General features: G+C 42.9%; 1 protein-coding gene across 1 annotated transcript in view; it reads left to right on the top strand.

Moving 5' to 3' along the window:
* steep1 (STING1 ER exit protein 1) overlaps positions 1 to 25,605 on the top strand; it is a 42,807-nt gene that overhangs the window by 3,868 nt on the left and 13,334 nt on the right. The window contains exons 2-4 of the mRNA XM_078547598.1: positions 13,265 to 13,382; positions 14,770 to 14,811; positions 20,997 to 21,135. Of these exons, the coding sequence (XP_078403724.1) occupies positions 13,265 to 13,382; positions 14,770 to 14,811; positions 20,997 to 21,135 (299 nt within the window). The remainder of the gene's footprint in view (positions 1 to 13,264; positions 13,383 to 14,769; positions 14,812 to 20,996; positions 21,136 to 25,605) is intronic.

Below are 25,605 nucleotides of genomic sequence, written 5' to 3'. Positions count from 1 at the left end.
GCTCAAGAGTTATCTTCTGAGTCCAGCAGTTTTCGATCTGTGAAAATCCTGCCAGCAGAGATTAAAGTTTTTAAACAAGGCAGCTACAGCTTCAATAGTATTTTAGTTTAATGAGTTAGCTCCTTTCTAATGAGTTAGCTCCTTTCTGATTTGCCATTGCATTGTAACTTAATTTCAGCGCATTGCTGACAAGCAGTTTTATCCAATTGATGCAAACATTTCAGTTCTTTACTCAGCTGATGAACTATAAATAGTATATAATATATACATACATATATAATATATAGATATACACACACAGACACATATAGATTGTTTATCTGTACTGTATAAATACATTAAAAAAATTTTGCAGGGGTTTTATTCAGGACTGGATGTCAGACAGCAGAGATTTGGTGGAGGGGGTCAGGAGATATGGTGCAGAGCTAGAGCTGAATATCATCATTGTAATTATGGAACCTGACCCATTGAGGTAATCCTGATTTTGGGTGATTGTGTAAAGCAGGATCACCTGCCTCTTAGGTATCTTGCCTAATTTCCATTCTCGAAGGTGAATTTAATTTTCAAGTTTCTTTCCTCCTTTTCATCTGAAGCCAATGACAGTAGTGCAAGATGCTACTTGTATGTTTTTGTGATTTTATTGATACAAATATTACATCGAATCAAGTGTCAATGTGAACTGAATGAATTTCTCATTTTAGGAAATTGCATTCTGGCATACCTGATGGTGTCTAGGCTTCTAGAAAATGTATTCAATAGAATGACCAAGATGTGTAAAAAAATATATACATTTGTAATGAGATTGTAGGATGTATAGTTTTACAGGTGTCAGTTGCCTTCTGTACATCACCAACTAAGCATGTTCCATGCCTGGGCCTGCCATTGTGAGATTTGAAAGGATTATTTGATGCTGGGTCGTCACAGCTTTAAGAATTGTATACAACTACACTCTGTAACCTCATGGCTTGGTTTATCCCCCAATCTACCATTACCATCAAGACAGGGGATCAATCCTTGTCCAATGAAGAGTACAGGAGGGCTTGCCTGGAACAGGACAAACATACTTTAAAATGAGCTATCAACCCGGTGAAGCTACAACACAGGACTGCTTGCATGCCAAACAGCGAAAACAGCATGTGATAGACAGAGCTAAGTGATCCCACAGCCGGCGGTTCAGATCTAAGCTCTGCAGTCCTGCCACATCCAGTTGTGAATGGTGGTGGACAATTAAACAACTCACTGGAGGAGGAGGCTCCACAAATATCCCTATCCCCCGTATTGGGGGAGCCCAGCACATCAGAGAAAAGACAAGGCTAAAACATTTGCAACAATCTTCAGCCAGAGGTGCTGAGTGGATGATCCATTTCAGCCTCCTCCTGAGGTCCCGAGCATCACAAATGCCGATCTGCAGCCAATTCAATTCACTCCACGTGATCAAGAAACAGCTGAAGGCACTGGATACTGCAAAGGCTATGGGCCCTGACAATGTTCCAGCAATAGTACTGAAGACTTGTGCTCCAGAACTAGCCATGCCTCCAACCAAGCTGTTCCTGTACAGCTACAACACTGGCATCTACCCGGCAATGTGGAAAATTTCCCAGGTATGTCCCGTCCACAAAAAGCAGGACAAATCCAACCTGGTCAATTATCGCCCCATCAGTCTACTCTCGATCATCAGCAAAGTGATGGAAGGTGTCATTAACAATACTATCAAGCGGCACTTACTCAGCAATAACCTGCTCATTGACACTCAATTTGGGTTCCTCAGTCAATGGGAATCAAGGAGTAAACTCTCCACTGGCTGGAGTCACACCTAGCACAAAGGAAGATGGTTGTGGTTGTTGGAGGTCAATCGTCTCAGCCCCAGAACATCACTGCAGGAGAATCATCTTCAGCTGGTTCATTAATGCCCTTCCTTCCATCATAAGGTCAGAAGTGAGAATGTTCGCTGATGATTGCATATTGTTCAGCAGAGTTCAAGACTCATCAGATACTGAAGCAGTCCATGCCCACATGCAGCAAGATCTGGACAATATTCAGGCTTGGCATGATAAATAGCAGGTAACATTGCACCACACAAGTGCCAGGCAATGACTGTCACCAACAAGAGCAAATCCAACCATCTCGTCTTGACATTCAATGGCATTACCATCCTGGGGATCACCATTGACCAGAAGCTGAACTCGACCAGCCATATAAGTACTGTGGCTACAGGAGCAGGCCAGAGGCTGGGAATTCTGCAGCGAGTAATTCACTTACTGACTCCCCAAAGCCTGTCCATTACCTACAAGGCACAAATCAGGAGTGTGGTGGAATAATCTCCACTTGCCTAGAGTGCAACTCCAACAGCACTCAAGCTCGACATCGTCCAGGATAAAGCAGCCCGCTTGATTGGCACGCCATCCACCACCTTCAACATTCACTCCCTTCACCGCTGATGCACAGTGGCAGCACTATGGACCATCTGCAAGATGCCTGCAGCGACTTGCTAAGGCTCCTTCAACAGCACCTTTGAAACCCCTGGCCTCTACCACCTAGAAGGATAAGGGCAGCAGATGCATGGGAACACCACCACCTGGAGTTCCCCTCCAAGCCACACACCATCCTGCCTTGGAGCTGTATCGCATTCTATCCAGATGCAATCAACCCAAGGCTTGGTATAATTGTAACAAAACTTCCCATTATATTCCAGCCCTCTATAATTATAAAGGCTAATTTGTGTACCAGACGAATACATTTTAGTGATCTAGATATCTGAGCACCTTAATCTCTTTCTATCTCCACTCTTTCCAGCTTTTACCATTTAAAATGCAATTGAATCAATAACTTTTTGAACCAAAATGAATGACCTCACACTTGCTTGCATGAAATCTATGTCCCATAGTTTTGTCTACTTACTTAATCCATCAATGTCTCTGTAATTTAATGCTTCTGTCTGCACTACTTGCAATGCTACTGATCTTTGTATCAGCAGCAAACTTTAATGCATGGGCCTCCATTGTGTTACCTAAGTCATTAATAAATATAGTGAGTAGCTGAGGCCCCAGCACAGAACAAAATAAATGTGTGAATTAATCATAATTCTTTGTGACTTTTTGACTTACAATGAAATCATAACAATGAAACACTTGAAGTGTCTGGGGGGCCTAGTACTCACTCTGATTTTAAACCAGCATTGTGGCTCATCCAAGCACTTTTACATTATTGCCAAGCATCAATTCATACTACAATTTTTGTTCGTATTTTTAAGATTTTGTTAGTATGGATGTTATCCTCATATCGAGTAGCATTGACTATTAAAATAAAAACAAAGTATTTAAAAATGAAACAAAGTATTGGAAATACTCAATAGGGTAGTATGTGTGGAGAGAGAAACGGATAACTTTTCAGAATTGAAAGGCCATCAACCTGAAAAGTTCACTGTATTTCTCTCCACAGATGCTGCCTGACCCGCTGAAGATTTCAAGCATTATCTGTTTATATTTTAGATTTGCAAATCCATAGTATTTTGCTTTGTGTATCACTTTTTAGCAAATGTTATATGGTATATCTGATGTTTACTATTTAAAAAAATTGATGGAGATACTCAGTAAACCTGTGGCAAGAGAAAGAGGGGTCACGTTTCAGGCCTTTGACCTTTCATCAGATATATAATTTGGTTGCCAGAGTGTGTGTGTTCAGATCAAAGTCTTGCATGTACCAAAAATAATGTTTTACTATTATTGAAGTGTCATGGAGGGTGTGCAGATGTTGTTTCTGGATGCTGTTCGCATATTACACTTCTGAGAGCACAGTAGAGACTTGTGGTGCAGCCCTCTCAAAATGTTCTAATGAATGTGTAGTTCTACAACCAGTTTTTTGTATCACTGCCAAGCAATTTCAGCTTTGAAGCAATGTGAACCTGACACTTGGAGTCAAATCCCAACATGATTTCACAGTGCAACAATGTGAGATCCCCTTGCACACCCCACCCCCCCATCTTTCCTCCAGAGTAGGTCATCTGCTGCTGCTTAAGCTTGACATCGTATAAAGTATAATTTCGATGTGGTGTAAAGCCCAACTTAAAGGTGCTGTGGGAGTGCTTTAGACCCCAGAATTCTCTATAAACAGAGTCAGAGACTAAGGGCTGAATTTACATGGATCACAATGTCAACTGATACAGAGGCAAATGCTGGCATTCAGTCCAGCTTCGAACATTGCATTTGTCACAGCAGCACTCTAGAGCACCCTTGCCTCCAAACTGCTGCCCTCCACCCTAGAGGCTGAAGGATTGTGGAGCCGTCGACCTTTGTGCCTGATGTGGAATCCTACGGAAGGCTTGAGGCTCAACTGAGAAGCCAAGGAGCGGACCAGGAGACTGCAGGAAACCTGTTGGACGGCAGGCACCAAGTGACCACATGATTTAACAGTGTCTCTGTGCAGGTTCTCCTCCAGGCTGGAAGGGAAAGGCAGGAGCTCCTTTTCACAAGGGATAGCAAGAAGAGACAGCCCTCTTGACCAAGCAAGCTTTGGCAGAGATTACAGACAAGGTCAGCAGCTGTGGGGGTCACCCTTCTGAACCCTGGATGCAGTGCTGCAAATGTGTCAATAATGTGCTCCCCTTCGCTAGAGTGAGCCTTCCATAATGCTCCCCTCTTTCGGGCTTGTATGTGGCAACGCGGGATGTTGTGCTGGATAGGGAGGGAGTAACCAAGCAGGTGCTGTCAAGGGGGAGCACCAGCACCTGCTGCTGCATGATGCATGGCAGCAACTTGACAATAGCTGGACGCCTATCTTTGCTCACCCCCACCACATCCCTTGAGAGCGGACGTTTGGAGGGGGCATCCAGGAACCTCCATCATGGGCCAAAGGGCTGCTACCAGCTTAAGTGTTGTGCTAGTTTTGTGTGGAACCTCATAGTGTCGCTCCTGCTTGCAGGAGAAATGGACCCACAACATAAGAGGGTCAAAGCTGATGCTCGATCACTGATGCCGCAGAGGAGGAGGCTCTAGAACTGCTGATTTGCAGGACAACCGCACAGTTGCGGGTGGCGAGACCGGAGTGTCAACCCAAGAGGGTGAGGAGATAGAGTGCTCACATATCCACCACGGCACAGCTGGAGAACCACATCAGACATGTTTGGGAAGAAGAGACGTGAAGCCCTTGGTCCCTAATTGTTTGGATTCTCTTGTGAAGCTTTCAGCACTCCAGAAGGACAGTCAGCCGCTGAGGCTGGGGGCCTGTAGTCCACCTCTGAGGTGCAAGCAGAGCGATCCTCAGAAGGTGCAGTGTCACATCACCCCAACACCCCTATCCCTCCCGCATCCTTCATCAGTGCAGACACTCATGCCTGTGGGTATGATTCAGTGTCACATCACAGCTGTGCCTGAGCAGCTAACAGAGGCTGTGGCACCCCAGGCCACTGACAGTTGGAGTAATGTGAGAGGCCAGACCCATGCTGAGCCCCAGGCCTATGTCGGGCCCCTTGTGTTGGCACCATGGGTTTGTAGTGAGAGGTAAGGGGATATCGGGCAGGGCTCCCTGAGGCTATGTGCAGCTATGCGCAGATTATAGGAGGGTCCATTCAGGCCAGGAGTGTGGCCATGTCAGGCATGTACGTGTATGGCTTCCTTCAGGAGGTTGGTGACCTTCATGGAGAGCCAGATCCAGCAGACCAATCAGTGAGTACTGAGATATGTGCAGACCTGCATACCACCGGCTTATCCATGAGCTCATTGCATCAGTTGCAAGGTGAGAGGGGGATAAGGCACCTGAATCTCCACCAGGTCCTTGTCTTTCTCCGATCAGATGGGAGGTATAAGTGTGCTTCACAAGGCAAGAGAGAGGCTGTCTTCCACATTTAGGGCTCCTCTCAGGGTGCCCTGAGTGTGGACAGCAGCTCCTCAGTCCCTCTGCCAGTGACCTCGGCACCTCCAGCAGCCAAGAGGATGGCCAGGTCATCCCAGGCTACAGGACAACACGATGAACAGACTGCCTCCACCACAGCTGCAAGTGCAGGGGACATACCTCATAGAAGCACAGAAATGCGCGGTAAGAACATCTGGATGTAATGGAGTTGATGACTGTTGTTAATCGTTCATGTTTTTGTTTGCTGCCTTCTCAGATGTCACCTAAACCCTTGCTCCCTCAGTAGGCTTCCAGTGTAGGGGCAGGCTGTGTTTGGTCAGCTCCTCAGCTCTGTCAGTGCACCTGGTGAACATGGCTGCAAGGCACAGGATTGTGTTAGAAGGAGATGAAATCTGGTCTGCATTAAGGTGGATCTTTATTGTACTCAAATTGAAAAGGCGTCAGGGTCATTTGAAGTGAGTATGTATGAGATTAATCATTATAGGACAAACAAGGCACGGGAATACACGATGAAAGGTAGGACCCTGGAAAGTACCGAGGATCAGAGGGACCTTGGTGTGCATGTTCACTGGTCCCTTAAGGTAGTGGGACAGGTAGGTAAGGTGGTTAGGAAGGCATATGGGATACTTGTCTTTATTAGCTGAGGCATAGAATATAAGAACAGGGAGGTTATGCTGGAACTGTATAAAATGCTGGTTAGGCCACAGCTAGAGTATTGCGTGCAGTTCTGGAATCCACCTTATTGGAAGGATGTGAGCGTGCAGAGGAGATGTACCAGGATGTTGCCTGGGCTGGAGGAGAGATTGGATAGACTGGGGTTATTTTCCCTGGAGCAGAAGAGATTGAGGGGGAACATGTTCTGCTATTATCACATTCTGCTTTCTTACCTTTATGCCACTATCAGCACCATTTCTTAGCACTAACCACAACCGTTAACACTCCCTTTGTCCTTTAGTTCATGACATCTTTGTCAATCCCTCCTTTGCCCCCACCTGTCACTGGCCTCCTATCCAACTCCACCTGCCCCTGCCCCCTTAAACAGTATAAATTTCATCACATTTCCACTTCTCTTCAGCTCTGAAGAAGGGTCATACGGACTCGAAACGTTAACTCTGTTTCTCTCCCCACAGATGTTGCCAGAGCTGCTGATTTTTAAAATCATTTTCTGTTCTCGTATGTAGAAGTCATGGCTGCTTCCCGAGACCTGACCATACACCCACTGGATGCGCTTGTGGGGGTTGTCGACCAGTTTGATCTTGATGGAATGGAAGCCCTTCCTGTTTATGAAGGCCGTTGGCTGATCCGTGAATCCTTGATGGCCACATGTATACAATTAATGACATTTTGCACCTGGGGGATTCCAGCGATGGACCCGAAGTTGATGACTCTGCCTTTCAGAGGTGATACGGTAGATAATATATCAACCGGCTCTCTTGAATAAGGCATTGGTCACCTCCTTGTTCTGTTATGGGCTGCTGCCTGGAAGACCCCACGCTTATCCCCAGTGGATCCCTGAAAGAGCTGGATGCATAAAAGTTCAGTACCATCGCAATATAGTAAAAAAGAGATATATTATGAAATGGTTATAGAGGCACTGGAGTGGGTGCAGAGAAGATTTACAAGGATGGTACCAGAAATGGGTGGGTGTACATATCAGGAAAGGAATGACAGATTGGGACTCTTCTCTTGAAAGAAGAAGGCTGAGGGTTGAGCTAATAGAGGTCTTTAAAATTATGCAAGGTTTTGATGGTGTAGCTACAGAGAGAATGTTTTGCCTTGTGGGGAAGAAGATGACTAGAGACCATCAATATAAGATAATCAACCTGAAATCCAATAGGGAATAGAGAAGAAACTTCTTTGCTCAAAGAGTGATGAAAATGTGGAACTCACTACCACAGGGAGTGGTTGGAGTGAATAGTATGGATGCATTTAAGGGGAAACTAAAATGTGTGGAGATGGGAATAGAGGGTTACAATGGTATATTTAGATGAGAAAAGATGGAAGGAGGCTCGAGTTGAGCATAAACACTGGCATGGACTGGTTAGGTCAAATGGCCTGTTTCCTTTGTAATCCAATGTAATTTTCACGGTCATAAGCATTAGGTTTCTAGCGAAGCCCATGTGTCGCAGGTCACCCTACAGCATGGTGCATGAGTTGGTGATGAGCCTCCTTTGAGTGCCGCAGTCTTTGCTGACACTGTCGCTTGGACATTTGCAGGTAGATGAGACATGTCCAGTGCACTCTCAAGTGCAGGTAACTCTTGGTGCAACCGGCTACCTCCATCCTTTATATGCACTCCACTGACCTGCCCACCTGGAGATTAACCCTCTTGCTGCTCCTGCAAAGCCACCAGTGCCTGTTCCACCCTCCCTCTGGGCTGGTTCCCTGCACAGGGGCCCATAAAGTCTGGGTTGAAGAGTCCCATGACAGTTGTTCTGTCCCCATCTCATGTACTGTCCTTGGCGTTGACCTCCCCTGGGACTGGGCAAATGCCCATTGGATGCCTTGTGGGGTTCACAGACCAGTTGAATCTTGATGGAATGGAAGCCCTTCCTGTTTATGAAGGCCGTTGGTTGGTCTGTGAATCCTTGATTGTCATGTGCGTGCAATTGATGACATTTGTTACTCCCCTCGCAACAAGTGTTAGTGCCACTCTGTGTCCCTTACTGAGAGCCCACCACCACAAGCAGCTCCCACACGTAGAGGCCTTCGGCAGCAGGCCTGTTATGGCCTCCGCTCTTCCCTTCAAGACTATCAACAATCAACTAGCAAACTCAATATGACTGACTTCCAGAGGTAGCACTGAGGCCTCGGTGCTGCCAGCTTTAACCGGTCAGAGATCTGAAGGCCTGTGATCCCAGTATGCCATTCATAAAAGGACAGACTCTGCATAAAATCCAAGTCGGGTACATGCACATTAATCTTAACTACCTTGAAACGAGGTAATTGCAATCCCGCAGTGTCATAGTGGCAATGCCACCTTGGATCTTTCCTGTCGCTGGTAAAATACAGAACCAACATCACAACATTAGGGTCCCAGGAGAGCACATACTCTTCCGATTTTTTTTTTGGACCCACCCCCCCACCCCACCCCCCACAACCTCCTATCCTGCTCCTGAAGCCCCCATAAAATTCGGCCCTCAGAGCGGAAATTGCCCCCATACATTGTAAAATCTGTTGGGTGGGAGTGCAACTTTGGAAGTTTGGGTAAGCATGTGCGCTAAAATTTTCTACAAACCTCAGGGTCAGAATGTCATTAGCCAGTTTAAACAAATTATTGGTAGCTGGGAATCAATTTAGAACTACCCCCCTGAAATTTGGTAGCTACGTATAACTACAATCTTAAGCATAGAATGTATGTCTCAATTACACACCATAGATACAGACTCCCAAACTTCCAGTAATATCATTTATTGGTGCAGAATTCTTTAATTCAAGGCCTCAATCTCAAGCAGTATTTTGTTAAAGGGCCACTCTTCAGGAATGCTGTAATTGCCTCCTTTGCTCTAGAATGATGGGATCTGGACAAGAGAGGGAGGTACTGGAATGCCCAGAACTCTTAAGGGAGCTTTTTCACATGCTCAATCGATCATGGAAGAGCTCATCTTCCAACAACATTGCTTTGATTTATATCATTATACAGTAATAGACAGAAGGAGAAAAACCTCAATTCTAACACTGCTGCTGGGCACAGCATGCGATCAAGCTTAGCAGTATGCAGAAAGGCAAGTATGCTAAGTGCCACGGGTTAAGGGGGAATGATCTGCAGTGACTCCTTGACATTGAGTGCCACTGATTTAGACTAAAGTTATATTAATATAACAGATAAATCAAACCACCGGTTCCCATAATTAATAACATTTTTAAAAAAATCAACAAATAGGGAACCCTCATCTTAATGAGATGGATGGTTGGGAATGTTTGTTTTTGTTCTGCAATACCTTTTTTTCAATAATGGGGGCAAGGTTATGCCCTTTGACAACCAGCACCGCATTCCCAATGCTCTTAATATAGCCAACAAGGATGTGAGGAAGGTTAAGTAAATTTCAACGTAGTCATAATTTTTTCTTCTTGAGTTTATCTTCCTATCTTTTCTCTTTTTATTTCTCCCTGCGCTTTGCTTATTCTTGAGCTTCTGATTCGGGCTGGAGACCATGTCCCATGCCTTCCTACATGCCGTGCTATAGCTGGCCACCCCAAATTCATTCTCACTTAAATCCTTCTTTTGTTTCTTCCCTTCCTCCAGGTAGAAGGTGCTTTAATGCTTCTGAGAGTAACTCTTTTGAGATTGTTGTGTGGAGAATTGCAGCTATTTTGCACCACTGTGCCTCCATGTACTATTTTGATTAGATAACTAGACTGGCATTATGAAAAGTCTGCAAAATTTTTACTGAAGCTGCCATTGTTACCTCTGACTTAAAAAAAATCTTGGCTGTATGGTGGCTCATTGTGGTGCTAAGAAACTAATTTTCTTCGCAAGTAACTTTTAAACATTCTTGCATTCCAATTAATACTTCTGACCAACCCAGGAGATGCATTTTTTTGCTATCCATTGTATTTGTGCTGTTTTTATCTAATATTTCGCCGTTATTATTTTTCACCAATGTGATGAGCTTGTATTGTCTGCTGTTAAATATTTTAATGGCCCCAGCGCAAAGAAAGGGTTGGAATGACAGATATATGAAGATTTGATACGGTTTTCAGAGGCTGCTTTTGTTTCCGCTGTCACTGGCAGAAGTGTGACTATTTGTGGTAGAACACACCTGTGAAATAGTTTGTTCTGCTTTTGGATATCACAGTGGAATCCGTTGACCTATGTTTTCTGCTACCCTGTTCCCATTTGTTTTTTAATTGGTTCATATTTGGGTTATGACATAGAGAATCTCACAACATTGTTCATTTCACCTTGGGATTAGAAGACATGGAGAGTCTGAATGAAAAAATAATGGGCAGAATTTTCCGTTTGTTGGGTGAGCGGACCTGACCCAATCGCGGGCAGGCGCGGAGCTGATCGCCGCCAGCGATAGGGGCCGCACCGCCATTTTACATGGGCGGGCCAATTAAGGCCCTGCTCAGCGTGACGTCCGCTGCAAAGCGCTACGTGCTCCCTGTGCGGGCGGGTGGGGGGAATCCCTAAAATAGAGAGTGCGCTCTTTCGCGCATGCGCACGAAAGAGCGCACTTATCTCCCTGAGGCTAAATACAGCCTCAGGGAGATCGCCTCAACTTTTAAAATTATTGAAAATAGAGAAAAGAAAAGTCCCTTACATGTCCCCGAATGTGACAATGTCACATGAGTTGGGACATGTTCATAATTTACAGATTAACTTTATTACAATTTTTAAAACCCTACATGAAACCTCATCCCGCCGCTGGATGAGGTTTCATGTTTTATCTAGTTGCCGCTGGGGCTTCTGGCCGGCCCGCCAACCTTAAGGTTGGACGGGCAGGTCCTTTAATTGTTTTAATGATCCTGTCAATGGCCTCAATTGGCCATTGACAGGTCGATGGGCCCACAGCTGATTTCGCTGCTCCCCCGCCCTCCTGAAAATTTAAATGGGGCGGGATGACATCGGGGGATCCGCCCAACATCATCCCGCGTCGGCGAGCGGGCCCCGCCCCCTGCTTGCCGACGGCAAAATTCTGCCCAATGCTTTATCTCTTTTCTTCCAGGAATTGTAGGTAAATGTACATTTTCACAAAAGTTGAGTGTTTTTTATTTCTTCACATTCTGTCAACCTTTTTCCCCCTTTTTTCATCTGAATACTTTTTCTCAAGTGTCTGCAGTCTTCTGCTATCACTATTGGGGCACTGCTTTGTATGTGAGATAGAGAATATTGATAAGCTGAAATAAGAACAAAAGATGCTGGAAAAACTCAGCAGGTCAGGCAGTGACTGTGGAGAGAAACAGGGATAATGTATCAGGTTGATGTAGAACCATAGAAAGTTTGCAGCACAGAAAGAGACCACTTGGTCCATCATGTCTGTGCCGGCTAAAAAATGACCCACCCAGCCTAATCCCACTTTCCAGCCATTGGCCCATAGCCCGACAGCCTACGACACTTGAGGTACATATCCAGACACCTTTTAAATGAATTGAGGGTTTCTGCCTCTACTACCCTTTCAGGCAGTGAGTTCCAGACCCTTACAACCCTCTGGGTGAAAACATTTTTCCTCATAGAATCATAGAACCATAGAAAAGTTACAGTCTCTGCGCTGGCCAAAAAAATGAGGGCAGGGGGGCGGAATAGCCGCTCATTTTAATCCCATTTTCCAGCATCTGGTCCTTAGCCTTGTATGTTATAGCACTTCAGGCACCTTTTAAATGAGTTGAGCGTTTCAGCCTCAACCACCAATTCAGGCAGTGAATTCCAGACGCCCACCACCCTCTGGGTGAAAAAGCTTTCCCTCATGTACCGTCTAACCCTTCTACTAATCACCTTAAATTTATGCCACCTGGTAATTGACCCCTCAGCTAGGGGAAACAGGTCTTTCCTGTCTACCCTATCTAGGCCCCCGATAATTTTGTGCACCTCAATTAGGAACCCCTCAGCCCCCTCTGTTCTAAGGAAAATAACCCTAGCCTATCCAATGTTTCCTCATAGCTGTAATTTTCAAGCCTTGGCAATATTGTCATAAATCTCCTCTGTACTCTCTCTAGAGTAATTATGTCCTTCTTGTAATGTGGTCACCGGAACTGTACCCAAAATTCCAGCTGTGGCCTAACCAGTGGTTTACACAGTTCTAGCATTACACCCCTGCTTTTGTATTCAGTACCTTATCCAATAAAGAAAAGTGTTCCAGATGCTTTCTTTACCACCTTATCAACCTGTCTTGCCACCTTCAGGGACCTGTGATCACTCCAAGGTCTCTCACTTCCTCTACCCCTCTCAATATCCTCTTGTTTATTGAGTATTTCCTTGCTTTGTTTGCCCTCTCGAAATGCATTACTTTACACTTGTCTGATTGAATTCCATTTTGCCACTTTTCCGCCCACTCAACCAAACCAGTGATATCGTTCTGATGTCCTGATGAAAGATCATGGATTTGAAATGTTAACTTTGTTTCTCCCACAGATGCTGCTGGACCTTCTGAGTTTTTCCAGCAATTTTTGTTCTTACTGCAGATGCTAGAAATCTGAAATATTTAGTTTTTGTTTTAATATTGGAAGGCAGCTTGACTGTGTATGAAGCAGGAATCTTATCTGCTATTTTATTTCCTCCACTCATTTCCTAACCCAGGACTACTAAGGCAAATTGCACCCCAATTTTTGCCTTTACTGGAATCCATTATCTCCCCATAGATTAAGATCAAACCTGTGAATTTTTGATTTATATGGTTCAATCTCAGACAACTCAACAAGCGACCAAGTAGTGATGTGCATCGTTTTAAATTAATTATTTTATTGGCTTCATCAGATTGCCATTTGGAGAAACTGCCCATGAGACCTCAAGACCGAGCACGTGTCATCGATGCATCCAAACATGCTCACAAATTCTGTAATATTGAGGAAGATGAGAGCATTTATATTCGAAGGTAAGGTGGCAGTATTCAATGTGTTCTGGAAGCCTCGATTGAGGTTGGAGGGTGTATTGGACAGTTTTAAACAAGATGTTTGTGTTGTCCAACTGTGACCCATTGCGGTATCAAATATTCTTGGGCCAAAGATTTTACTGGTCATTGGGAAGTGATACTTTTATTCCCTTGCCCTCAGAAAGCCATCAATGTATTAGATGCTTTAGAAAAGAATTAAATCAATGATGCTGGAACTTGAGCTGCTATGGTTATGAAGAGAGATTTGCAGAGCTTCACTGGGGAAAAACTCAAGGAAGAGATAACTATGTAACACATTTGGTGGTGGGTAATTCAATTGCAGAAGTAATTTCCATCTCATTCATTCCTTTCATGAAACAGGTCAGGGTCAATTTACAACAATATTCGAACATGAATTTTGGATGATAGTAATCACTTTGTTATGGCACAGTGAATGGTAAATCCCGACCTCCTCAAAACCCAGAGGAAAAATTGAAACAGCTGCCAGAACTGTTATGCAATTTGTATTTTATTTCGAGACGATTGCCTTGTATTCAGTAGTAATAAGCCCATTGAGACTTAGAGGTTTTTTACAAAACTAAATTAATCATTTATTAATAAATGAAAAGATTTTAAGTACAATACATAGGTCTACAAATTACTACTATAATGACCTCTAAATCCCCTAATTGGCTCCCAGTTATACCTTCATTAAGGCAACAGTAAAACAAAATATATATTTAAACAGACCCAGGCAAAGCACACAATACTCTGGACGGTGATACTGAAAGTGAGCTTTCTGAGCTTCAGTTTCTGTAGACAGCAACTAGATGCATAGAGGCTGGAGGCTTTTCACACTTGTGTTAGATATTAGAATGCCTTTTCCCTTACCCATAACCTCATCTACTTTATACATGTTTCTCCCTCTTTAATGTAAATTCCATGGTTCCAATATGTCTTTGCAACTTTACTTTTCTCATAATATATATTTTTCATGGTACTCATATTATCAATAACCTTTGGAAAAAATAAACACACCGTTTGGCTTAGCTTCTTATGACTAGGTGTAACATCGACCCATCTCTTTGAAATTCAAGCTAACTTAATTTATCTAAAAATGCAAATGTTCCTCACACCTCCCATTCTGAAACTTCAGCCATGTTTACGTATTTAGCATTTCAAACCTAGTTTCCCCTTTTGATAACTCAAAAGCTCCAGATCGGCTGTATCCAATTCAATTAAATTCCCCTTACACGCATATCTACACAAGGAAACTAATCCAAATCCCATTATTAACCTACCTTTACAATAACTCACAATAATATTGTGAAAAATTAGTATATTTTCATGACAACGTAAAATATTCATCATTTTGTATTCCCATTTGTAGGCCACAAGGGATAGAGAAGCAATTCAGGAAAAAATGTGGAAAGTAAGTACTCATCTTTTAATTGGAAATTTGTTGTACTCGTTAATATTCAGTGATATTGCATGTGGGCACTCTAGACCAAGTGTACTCGAAAGTAAAGTGGAGTTAAAGGTTTTGTGTCTTTGGTGTAAACAGCTGCAGTCCTTGGGTGATGGAATTCTTGCAGTGACATTGGCTACAACTTTATAGCGTTAAGAAATGTTGAAGTAGAAACTAAGCTTCATGGAGGCAGCTTTAACAATGGAGTGGATAGCTAGACCACGGATGTCAGTGTATAAAGATGCGAAGTAAAGCCATTAAAGATAAGAGGTTGTTGCTGTTGGTATACCTATGTGAGAAGTTATGACAACATTGTGTTTTCCGAGAAATGAAAAAATCAGCATTTTTGTTTTCTAATGGAAGAGGTCAAATATAATAATTTGGATATCAAACTGTGAGGGTGTTGGCGGTTCTGAGCTTCTTCCACTAGGGGTAAATAATGCACAACTAATGATTTATGTATCAGCCTGTTAGTAGCACTCTCGCCTCTGAGTCAAGAGGCCTTGGGTTCAAGCCCAGTTCCAGTGCCAGGAGCATTTGATTGAGCCTGACAGTTGAGTTCAGCACCAGAGGAATATTGTTTGTGAAAGGAACCATTTTTGGATGAGAGCTTAGATTGAAACCCTGTCTTTTTTGCTCGGATAGATATAAAATATTCCATAGTGCACTAAAAAGACAGGGGAGTTCTTCTGGCTCGCACTTATCTCTTAACTGATGTTACTCTAATTTAAAGAAAAGTCATCTAGTTGTTTATTTCGTTGTTTCTTGGACCTTGCCATTTGAAAATCGGTAATTCATTGGTTGTGAAGCATTTTGAGATGTCCAAAAGACGTGAAATGTGCTATATAGGTGCAAGTTCTTTTTTTCTTTCATGAAGAAGCTAGATAGTTATGACCATAGTTTTGGTTAGAAGTATTTGACTCAAGCTTGTTTAGAAGCACCACAATTTGGGTTCAGAGATTTAGTGGTTCTGTGCAATAACTACTCTTAATGAAATAATTTATAAATTGCTGAAAATAAAATGACTTCCAACCTTCGATGTATTATTTCCATTGTCCACTAAGCTATTAGATATAATACTGCACAATGACTGAGGAGTGCTATCTTCATTTGGCAATGTAGAGTGACATAGATGCTAGCTGTGGAAGTAAATTGTTTCTGTAGTTCGAGTCAGACAATCCTCTTTGTTAAAATGCATTAGAGAATACCATGTTTTATTTAAAAAGTAATGAGAAGTCCAAATGAAGGAACAAGGACACCAATGTTGAAGAGTTGGAAAGAGCATGAGGTATGTTGAGAAGTAATGGTTACATGAAGCCAAGCTAGAGTTTAAAACAAAACTTGGCAGGAACCGCCTGATTGTGCGAATTAGTTTGTCACAATGCATCTGAAATTGATGAAAGCAGTGCAAAAGCTTGTAGAATTTTAAGCGCAGCTTGAAGTTCATTGCATTAAAAACCAGCCCTGTCCACAAAACTGACCACAGCCCCATTTGAATGAAGCACCATTAGGTGTTTTCAGTGAGAGCGTCAGTTTGCAGGCCTTCAAGGAAGAGCCTCCTTGAGCATTGAGCATTTTTTTAAAGAAGCAAGGTCACTAACAAGCATATTTTAAAAGCTTTTGAATATGATTTTTCTTTAAAGTGCATAGTTTATATTGACAGTCAGTGGTTAGTTTCTATCAACTGGCTCTGTTTAAAGTAATTTTCAGTTATTAAAAATCGAGTTACTCAGGTGTTTGACTAGACAGTTTGATCAAATTGCTTTTTTTGTGATGAAACCCATTTTTAACTGTTTTAACCAAACAGCAACAAATTAAAAAAAAAATTCGAAAATGTTACCTGACTGCAATGCTTCATAGCAGATTCTGTTTTATTTATTTATTCATTCACAGGATGTGGGTGTCGCTGGCTAGGCCAGCATTTATTGCCCATCCCTGATTGCCCTTGAGAAGGTCAGCTTGCCTCCTTGAACTGCTGCAATTTATCTGTTGTAGGTGCATCCATAGTGCTGTTAGGAACGGAGTTCCAAGATATTGACAAAGCAGCAGTGAAAGAACAGCGATATAACTCCAAGTCAGGGTGTTGTGTGGCTTAGAGAAGAACTTTCAGGTGAAGGTGTTCCCGTGCATCTGCTGCCCTTATCTTTCTAGGTGGTAGAGGTCGCGGGTTTTGAAGGTGCTATCGAAGGAACCTTGGTGAGTTGCTGCTGTGTAGCTTGTAGATGGCACACACTGCTGGCATTGTGCATCGGTGGTAGAAGAAGTGAGTGTTTAAGGTGGTGGATGGGGTGCCATTCAAGCGGGCTGTTTTGTCCTGGATGGTGTTGAGCTTCTTGAGTGCTATTGGAGCTGTGCTCATCCAGGCAAGTGGAGAGTATTCCACCACAATCCTACTCCTGACTTGTGCCTTGTAAGTGGGTAGACAGGGCTTTGGGGATTCAGGAGGTGAGTTACTTGCCAGAGAAATCCCAACCTCTGACCTGCTTTTGTAGCCACAGTATTTATATGAGCGGTCCAGTTTAATTTCTGGTCAGTGGTAATCCCCAGGATGTTGATATTGAGGGATTCAGCGATGGTAATGCCATTGGGAAGAATTTTCGGGTTGGTGAGTGCAGGTGGGCCCCGCTCGCCGACGTGTAAAATGATGCGCGGTGATGTCGGGCGTGTGTCCCGTCGTCACCGCGTGTCATTCTGATCCTCAGTTCGGCGGGCGCCCAGCCGACTCAGCCCGCCAAACTGTCAAAGGCCTATTAAGGCCATTTAAAAATCAATTAAAGTAATAAACTGAGCTGCCCGTCCAACCTTAAGGTTGGCGGGCAGACAAATAGCCCAGGCGGCCTTCGCATTTTTCATGGAACCTCATCCATGGGCGGGCTGAGGTTTCGTGAAGGGTTTATAAATTAAACAAAGTTTTTCATTAATTTTCATTGACATGTCCCAGCTCCTGTGACACTGTCACATGAGGGGATATGTCCTAAAATTTTTTCTTTTCTTAATTTAAATTTTTGAATAATCTCCCTGAGGCACGCTCTTTTGCGTGCAGGCCCTGACTCAGGGAATCTCTCCCCCCCCCCCCCCCCCCCCCCCCCCCCACACCACCCACACAGGGACTATTCAGCACTTCCGGGCGTGCGTCACGCTGGGCGATACTTAATTGGCCCGCCCACATAAAATGGCGGCGTGGCCCCGATCAGGGGGTGTCGATTGGGTTCGTGCCCACCTCCGCACAACCCCTCGAGTGGGGGGAAATTTCTGCCATTGAATATCATGAGGAAATGGTTAGATTCTCTCTTGTTGGGGGTTGTCATTGCCAGGGATTTGTGTGCGCTGAATGTTACTAGCCACTTATCAGCCCAAGCCTGAATGTTGTCTAGATCTTGCTGAATGTGGATATGGACTGCTTTACAATTCAGCAAATGGTGCTGAACATGGTGCAATCATCAGCAAACATTACCACTTCTGACCTTATGATGGAGAGAAGGTCACTGATGCAGCAGCTGAAGATTGCTGGGCCTAGGACACTGCCCTGAGGAACCCTTGCACTAATGTCCTGGGACTGAGATGAATGACCTCTAACAACCATCGCCATCTTCCTTTGTGCTAGGTATGCTCCCAACCACTGGAGAGTTCCCCCACCCGCCCCCAACCCCCCTGATTCCCATTGACTTCAAGTTTGCTAGGGCTCTTGATGCCACACTTGGTAAATTGCTGCCTTCATGTCAAGGTCAGTCACTCTCACCTCACCACTTGAGTTCAGCTCATTTGTCCATGTTTGGACCGAGGCTGTAATGGGGTCAGGAGCTGAGCGGCCTTGGTGGAACCCAAGCTGAGTATCAGTGAGAAGGCTATTGCTGAGTAAGTGCCACTTGACAGCGCTGTGGCCGACACCTTCCATCACTTTGCTGATGATCGAGAGTACACTGATGGAGCGGTAATTGGCCAGGCTGGATTTGAACTGCTTTCTGTGGACAGGGCACACCTGAGCAATTTTCCACATTGCCTGGTAGATGTCAGTGTTTTAGCGGTACTGGAACAGCTTGGCTAGGGGCATGGCTAGTTCTGGAGCACAAGTCTTCAGTACTATTGCTGGAATGTTGTCAGGGTGCATAGCCTTTACAGTATCCAATGCCTTCAGCTGTTTCTTGATATCATGTGGAGTGTATCAAATTGGCTGAAGACTGGCATCTGTAATACTGGGGATCCCTGGAGGAGGTTTAGTGATATGCTAATGAGTTTGTGGGGAAACTCAGAACTAATGCACTCGAGCCCGGATTGCCGATTACACCCAAAATGGAAACTGCCCTGCAATCTGTAACTTTTAAGAGTGAAGTAAAGATTTCACAGTTTTGCGGTCATGAAGAAGAATGAATTAGGCTTGGTGACTGTGGAAGTTTTGATCCAATGAGGGTGTAGGAAGAGATGGGTGGTGCAGAGGAAGGGAGGGGGGGCGTGCAGTGGTGGTGGTGGTGGTGGTGGTGCGGTGGGGTGGGGGAAAGTGTGTGACGGAAGGCATAGTTAGACCGCAAGATGAACAAAAGAGACAAGAACAGGGGAGCAATTACAATTAAATAGGTTCCACTGGAGAAAGAAGTTGGACCTTGATGTGTGAAAAGTATGGCCTTTTGGGTAACATGCTTTCTCCTGCATCTTGTCCAGGGATGTGAGAAGGTAGCCAGAAACCTGCCCCCAGTTTTCTAAGAACAGCATTTAACTCTTAGCCTGTCTTGGGTTTTGGAGAGTTAAAAGTTACATTTTACAGGGCTTAGAATGAATTTGTCTATAAGATTATATGTTGCAAAGACTTCAAAGGCAGTTGAAATAGTTCCCCTTAACGAAGCTAAAGTGGTAGTGCAGGGAAGCATACCAGGGATGGCAGGACTGTCATATGAGGAGAGATTAGTTCGACTGGGCATGTATTCACTACAATTTAAAAGAATGAGAGGGGATCTGATTGAAACGTATAAAATCCTAACAGGGCTAGACAGACTGGATGCAGGGAGGATGTTTCCCCTGATTGGGGAGTCTAGAACAAAGGGCCACAGTCTCAGGATATGGGGCACGCCATTTAGGACTGAGATGAGGAAAAATTTCTTCACTCAGAGGGTGGTCAACCTGTGGAATTCTCTCCCACAGAAGGCTTTCGAGGCTGGGTCACTGAGTATATTCAAGAAAGAAATTGATAAATTTTTGGATATTAGGGGCATCAAGGAGTATGGAGAGAAAGCGGGAATATGGCGTTGAGATAGAGGATCAGACATGAACATACTGAATGGCAGAGCAGGCTCAAAGGGCTGAATGGCCTACTCCTGCTCCTAGTTTCTATGTTTCTAACTCCACTTAAGCTCTTGAATTTGAAGCATCAAATCACATGAGTAGTAGGATGAGAGTAGAGTGAAATTCTATACAACATTGGGAGGAATAACCAAGCACAAGTTTCAATTTCACTGTGTGCAAAATAATGCTAAAAGTGGGTATTCAAAACTGCTTGTAGTATAACCCATTATTTAATTTTTAAGGAGCTACAAAAGGAATTTATTCCTTATGTCAAGAGTTATTTAGCGTACCTCACTTGTGAAATACATCCACGGTCAGATCTGATTTATTTTTTTCTTCTGTAAAAGTGAGAAACGCTTGAAGAGATAATTACCAGAATAGACTGTTAAATTGTATTTAATTGATTTTTTAACATTGAAGTCTTTAAGCTAAGTTGTTAACAGCAAAGGTCACAGGCATGTAATTAATCCTTATTAAACCATTTCAGCTTTGGAAAATGCTGACCTATCCTATATCTGAAATTGTATTTTCACATTCGTATCGCTTTGCTTTTGCTCTACGTGCTTCAGTTATTTTATTTATTTGAAACCAAGCCAAGTTCCTCACATTCATGACCAGTGGAAACATTCAGAGGGAAGCAGCAGAAATTTGGGAATAAAATGTGAGGAGTTGATTATAAATTTTGAACATTCTTTCGAATATTTGACTTTTAGTGGTGACATCTTAGCTGCTGATTTAAAGCGTGTACTATTCTTCTGGTGAGTTGGTTTTTAAATTCTGAAATTCCAGGTACTTATTAAGGCTTCTAGATATTTGTTTATCCCTTGATTGTAAAAAGCTGTCTGGTACAGTGTGATGATTGTGTATCTTTGCAGATGTGGACTCCTCCTCTTTTATCAGCACCAGCAGAAGAATACTCCAGTTACTTTTATTGTAGACGGTGCTTTGGTAAAGTTCGGCCAAGGGTTTGGTACCACTAGCATATACAGCCAGAAACAGGAACCACCAAAGAAGGTAATCCTCTGAAACTCAGGGGAATTTTTACATATTTATAGTAATTTATTAACTATTAAGCAGTTAAAGGGTCTCCTAACAAAGAACATTTACTTGGGACAATACATAGAAACTCATTAAGGACCACATAAAGAGTTCAATGTTCGTGTGAACAAGGCTATTAGATTAAGGGGTTAACATATATTTTCAATGATGAGACTTGGGTATGGATAATAGGTGAATGCAGAAAGTAATTATCCCAGAATAGTTAATTACTTTAATAAAGAAAACACAAAAGTGACTGACCCAGCAAAATATGTATGTGCAATATGTAAAAAGACTTTTAAAAATGATTCCTTCATGGAATGTGAGCATTGCTGGCAAGGCCAGCATTTGTTACCCATCTCTAATCACCTTTCAGAAGGTGATGGTGAACTGCCTCTTGAACTGCTGCAGCCCCTGTGTTGCAGATGCATCCACAGTGCTGTGAGGGAGGGAGGGAGGGAGTTCCAGGTTTGTGATTCAGTACCAGTGAAGGAACGGGATATAGTTCCAAGTCAGAATGATGTGTGAACTTCTAATTTTCTAGTGCAACAATAGTTCTCAAACTGGGGTCCTTGGACCCCCCGGAGGTCTGTAGAAACTTTCCAGATGACCCTTGAATTAAGCAAATGAGTGGCATCTGAAGACACGATGCAGTGATTAGATGAAGATCACATCAGTCGTTATCAGCAAGATTGCAGACTTCTGCCTTATTGCTGATAATTGTGAGCAACCAGTGACTATCCATTGCTCTCATTAATGCCTCCTCACTTCCAAACATCACCGTACTGCAAAAATCCATGAATGTGCTGCTTATAGCTGACCCTCATTTAATCACCACATGACGCCTCATCGCTGAACCACTGACAAGTTAGAGATTTACATCTTAAGTTTCTTCTATAAAACTTTTACTGTGGGCATGTTGCAGCAGCAAAAGAAAATCAACAGAAAGATATTATTGCAGCAACTGAGGCGATAGGAAAATATCTGCTTCAAAATATGGAGCTGACCCGAGTCTTTGGACTAGTCTGGAGTTATATCACATGCTGTGAGTTTAAAAAATTTGTCTTGCATCAAGTATTATGATTTAGATGGGGTGTCTGTAATTACTAGTCCACATGAACAGGGGTTCTTCAATCAAAAAAGCTGGAGAACCATTATGGTACAACACCTGACTTCCATTCAGCAGCTCCTCAAGCAACTGAGGCTGGGAACTTGCGTGAATGGGGTGCAAAAGGAGTAATTAAATTTACATTTTCCCCTCCCAATACTGTATCCCTATGTTTTGATACTAACCTACATAGTTATGTCAGCCATTTATAGATTTCTGGAGGATTTTTCCAACTTATTTTGTTAAGATGAAAATATACCTTTTCATTTTACAATGTAAAATGAGATTCTTCGCAGTTAAAAAGAATTCTTGCACTTACAACTCTTTCCTTTCTTTATCTATTGGTAATGCAGCTCACCATAAACAAAACTTGCACATTTTGTATGTGCATCTGGGCAAGGTCCATCAGCTAGCCTTGTGAAGGTCATTGCAACCAAACCTGATTCTATTGTTTCCTAGTGTGTGTCCCTCTGTGCCTTTTCCAGCACAAGGTTCTGGATAGCAATGCTTTGTATTTTTTTAAACCTTTCCTCCTAACCTAAGAGCTTTGAAACAACCGTTCACTTGACTAAGCCCTGGGACGGTGGGGGAGTTATCTTATGAGATAAGTTTGGAAAGGCTGGGCATGTATCCATTAGAGTTTAGAAGATTGAGAGGTGATCTTATTGAAGTATATAAGATCCTGAGGCGACTTGACAGAGTGGATGCTGAAAGGATGTTTTCCCTTGTGGGAGAGTCTAGAATTAGGGAACACAGTTTAAAAATAAGGGGTCTCCCATTTAAGACAGAGATGAGAAGAAAATTTTTTCTCTGAGGGTCGTGAATCTTTGGAACTCCCTTCCCTAGAGAATGGTAGAGGCAGGATCATTAAGGCAGAGGTAGATAGATTCTTGACTAACAAGTGAGTCAAAGATTACCGGGGGTCGGCGGAATGAGGAGTTGAGGCCACAATCAGATAAGCCATGATCTTATTGAATGGCAGAACAGGCTCGAGGGTTCCAAATGATCTACTCCTGCTCCTAATTCGTATGTACCACTGCCATCACTGCTGCAATGGCTGACTTCAGATAACACACAAACCAAGTTCATTGGTCGTGTCCACATCATGTAATATATTTTGCCATTGAGGGATTGGAAGAATTCATAAGTTCAGTACAAGGTCAGGCATTTGGGAACAACAGTAACTTCCATTTACATATACCTTTAACATGGAAAAACATCCTAAGGCACTTCAATGTCATAATCTGACAAAAATGGACATTGAGGCAAAACAGGAAATATTAGGAGGCGTGAGCAAAAGCTTGGACCAAGAGCTGAGTTTGAAGAAGGATTTTAAAGGAAGGCAGAGAGCCAGATGGGTTTAGGAAGGGAATTCCAGAGCATGGGACCTAGACAATTGGAAGGCACGTGCAGCAAGTGTGGGATGAAGTGACAGGAGGCAGTAAACAAGCTCAATCAAAAAGGATGCCGAGATTGCAAACAGATTGTTTCTGCCTGAGACAGTAGCAAAGCAGAGGCCTAGAATTGGTGGAAAGGATACTGAGTTTGTGGCAGGGCTGAAGATGGTGGCTTTGATTTTTCCAATGTTTAACTGGAGGTAATTGCAGCTCATCCAAGACTGGATATTAGATATGCAGCTGAGAGAGATGATGGAGAGGTAAAGCTGGGTCTCGTCAGTGTATATGTGGAAGCTGACAGCATTAAGCCTGAAACTGAGGAAGAAATGGGGAGCCATTGATACACCCTTGGGCACCGGAAGAGAAACCATTTTTGAAGATTTCTTGCTATGGTTGGATCAGCAATGGTGAAACCAAGCAAAGGAAATCCCACCGAGCTAGACCGTTAAGGAAATGCATTGGAGGATTGTGTAGCAATTGAGTCGAGGATTGAGTCAATCGTGCCAAAGGCTCCAAAGGAATCTCAGGGTTAATGCACCCCAGTCCAGTTCTGTGTCAGGGACAGAAACCTGATTGGAGAAATTCAAACAAAGTTCTGTGGAAAAATAAGCATGATTTTGGAAGTGAATACACTTTGGTGAACGTAGAAGAGGAAAGGGATGTTGGATCTGGGGCTGTAGCTTGCAAGGATAGAGAGGGGTCAAAGTGGAGTTTGAGAAGGGGGTAAAGATATTAATACCCAGCATGATTTTTAAAAATTTCTTGTCAGTTTTATAGAACAAATGCATGGAAAATAATGACTGCCTTTTTTATTGTCAGGGCGTTATGGTGCACAATGTTCCAGACAGGACAAACGTCTATTAACTGCAAATTGCATGTTTGTTTTCTTTTCTTTTAAATCTCCTTCTACCACATAAAAGTGGCAACAATTCATATATTTCATTTGAATAATTAATGTATTCAGATTCCCTGAACTATTCATAACCTGGTTCATTTTATGTGTCTACTACTCCCTTTGTTGTATTTTAGCAAATATCCTGCCAATTTCCTGTTGAACATCATCAATCTCCTCTAGGATCAATACAGGAATTGAGAGAACTGTTGACTTATTGCTTCCACTAAAATCAACCCAAACACATTTTAGGAACAACCAAGATTGTTCCCCCGAACTGTTGATTACAAATGAACGGAAATAAAAAGCCTGGTCAAAGCTAAGTAGTCACTTACATAATAAGCTGCTATTTACTTGATTTAATTTGATGATAGAAGTAAGAATATGGGTTGAGCTTTCAGGATCTTTGTGTCAACTATTTTTTGACTGTCTTAACATTTTTAATTTTGGAAAAATTGAATAACTTTGACAAACTAAATGCCCAACTTGCATCTGAACTCCATTTTCAAATGTTTACCTAAAGAGGGTGCCTATCTAATCTTGCTGGGGGAAGTTCAAACCCATCTCTAACCACAGTTTTTCATCAGGATGCCTTTTAAAATAGTTTTACTTGTTCTTTAGTCTGACCTTGATATCCTCTGCTGATTTGCTCAATCTATTTATATTGACAAAATTTGCAATTGACCACCACCGTCTCGAGGGCAATTAGGAATGAGCAATAAATGCTTACCTCGCCAGTATTGCACACACCCCATGAAAGAATTAAAAATAACTAACCCAGTTACCTCAACTACTCTTAGAAACAAAATATTTTGATAGTGATAACTTTACAAAATGTTCCTTATATTCTTTAGTCATAAAGTAAGCTTCAGGTCTAGCAGACAGGAGCCCAATGCAGCGTGAGATAACACAGCCTCTTTCAAATGTATTTCAGCTGTCAATATATCTGTTCAGTTTTTATTTCTGTAAGGGGCAGGGTAACATTTGTATGTGAAGCAGGTTTCAATTAAAATGTCATCCTGTACATTAGGAATGACAATAATATTAAA

The sequence above is a fragment of the Cetorhinus maximus genome, chromosome 8 (assembly GCF_964194155.1).
Source record: "Cetorhinus maximus chromosome 8, sCetMax3.hap1.1, whole genome shotgun sequence".
NCBI lineage: Eukaryota > Metazoa > Chordata > Chondrichthyes > Lamniformes > Cetorhinidae > Cetorhinus > Cetorhinus maximus.
The sequence above is the reverse complement of the archived record's forward strand: the minus strand, read 5'-3'. Positions and strand labels throughout refer to the sequence as shown.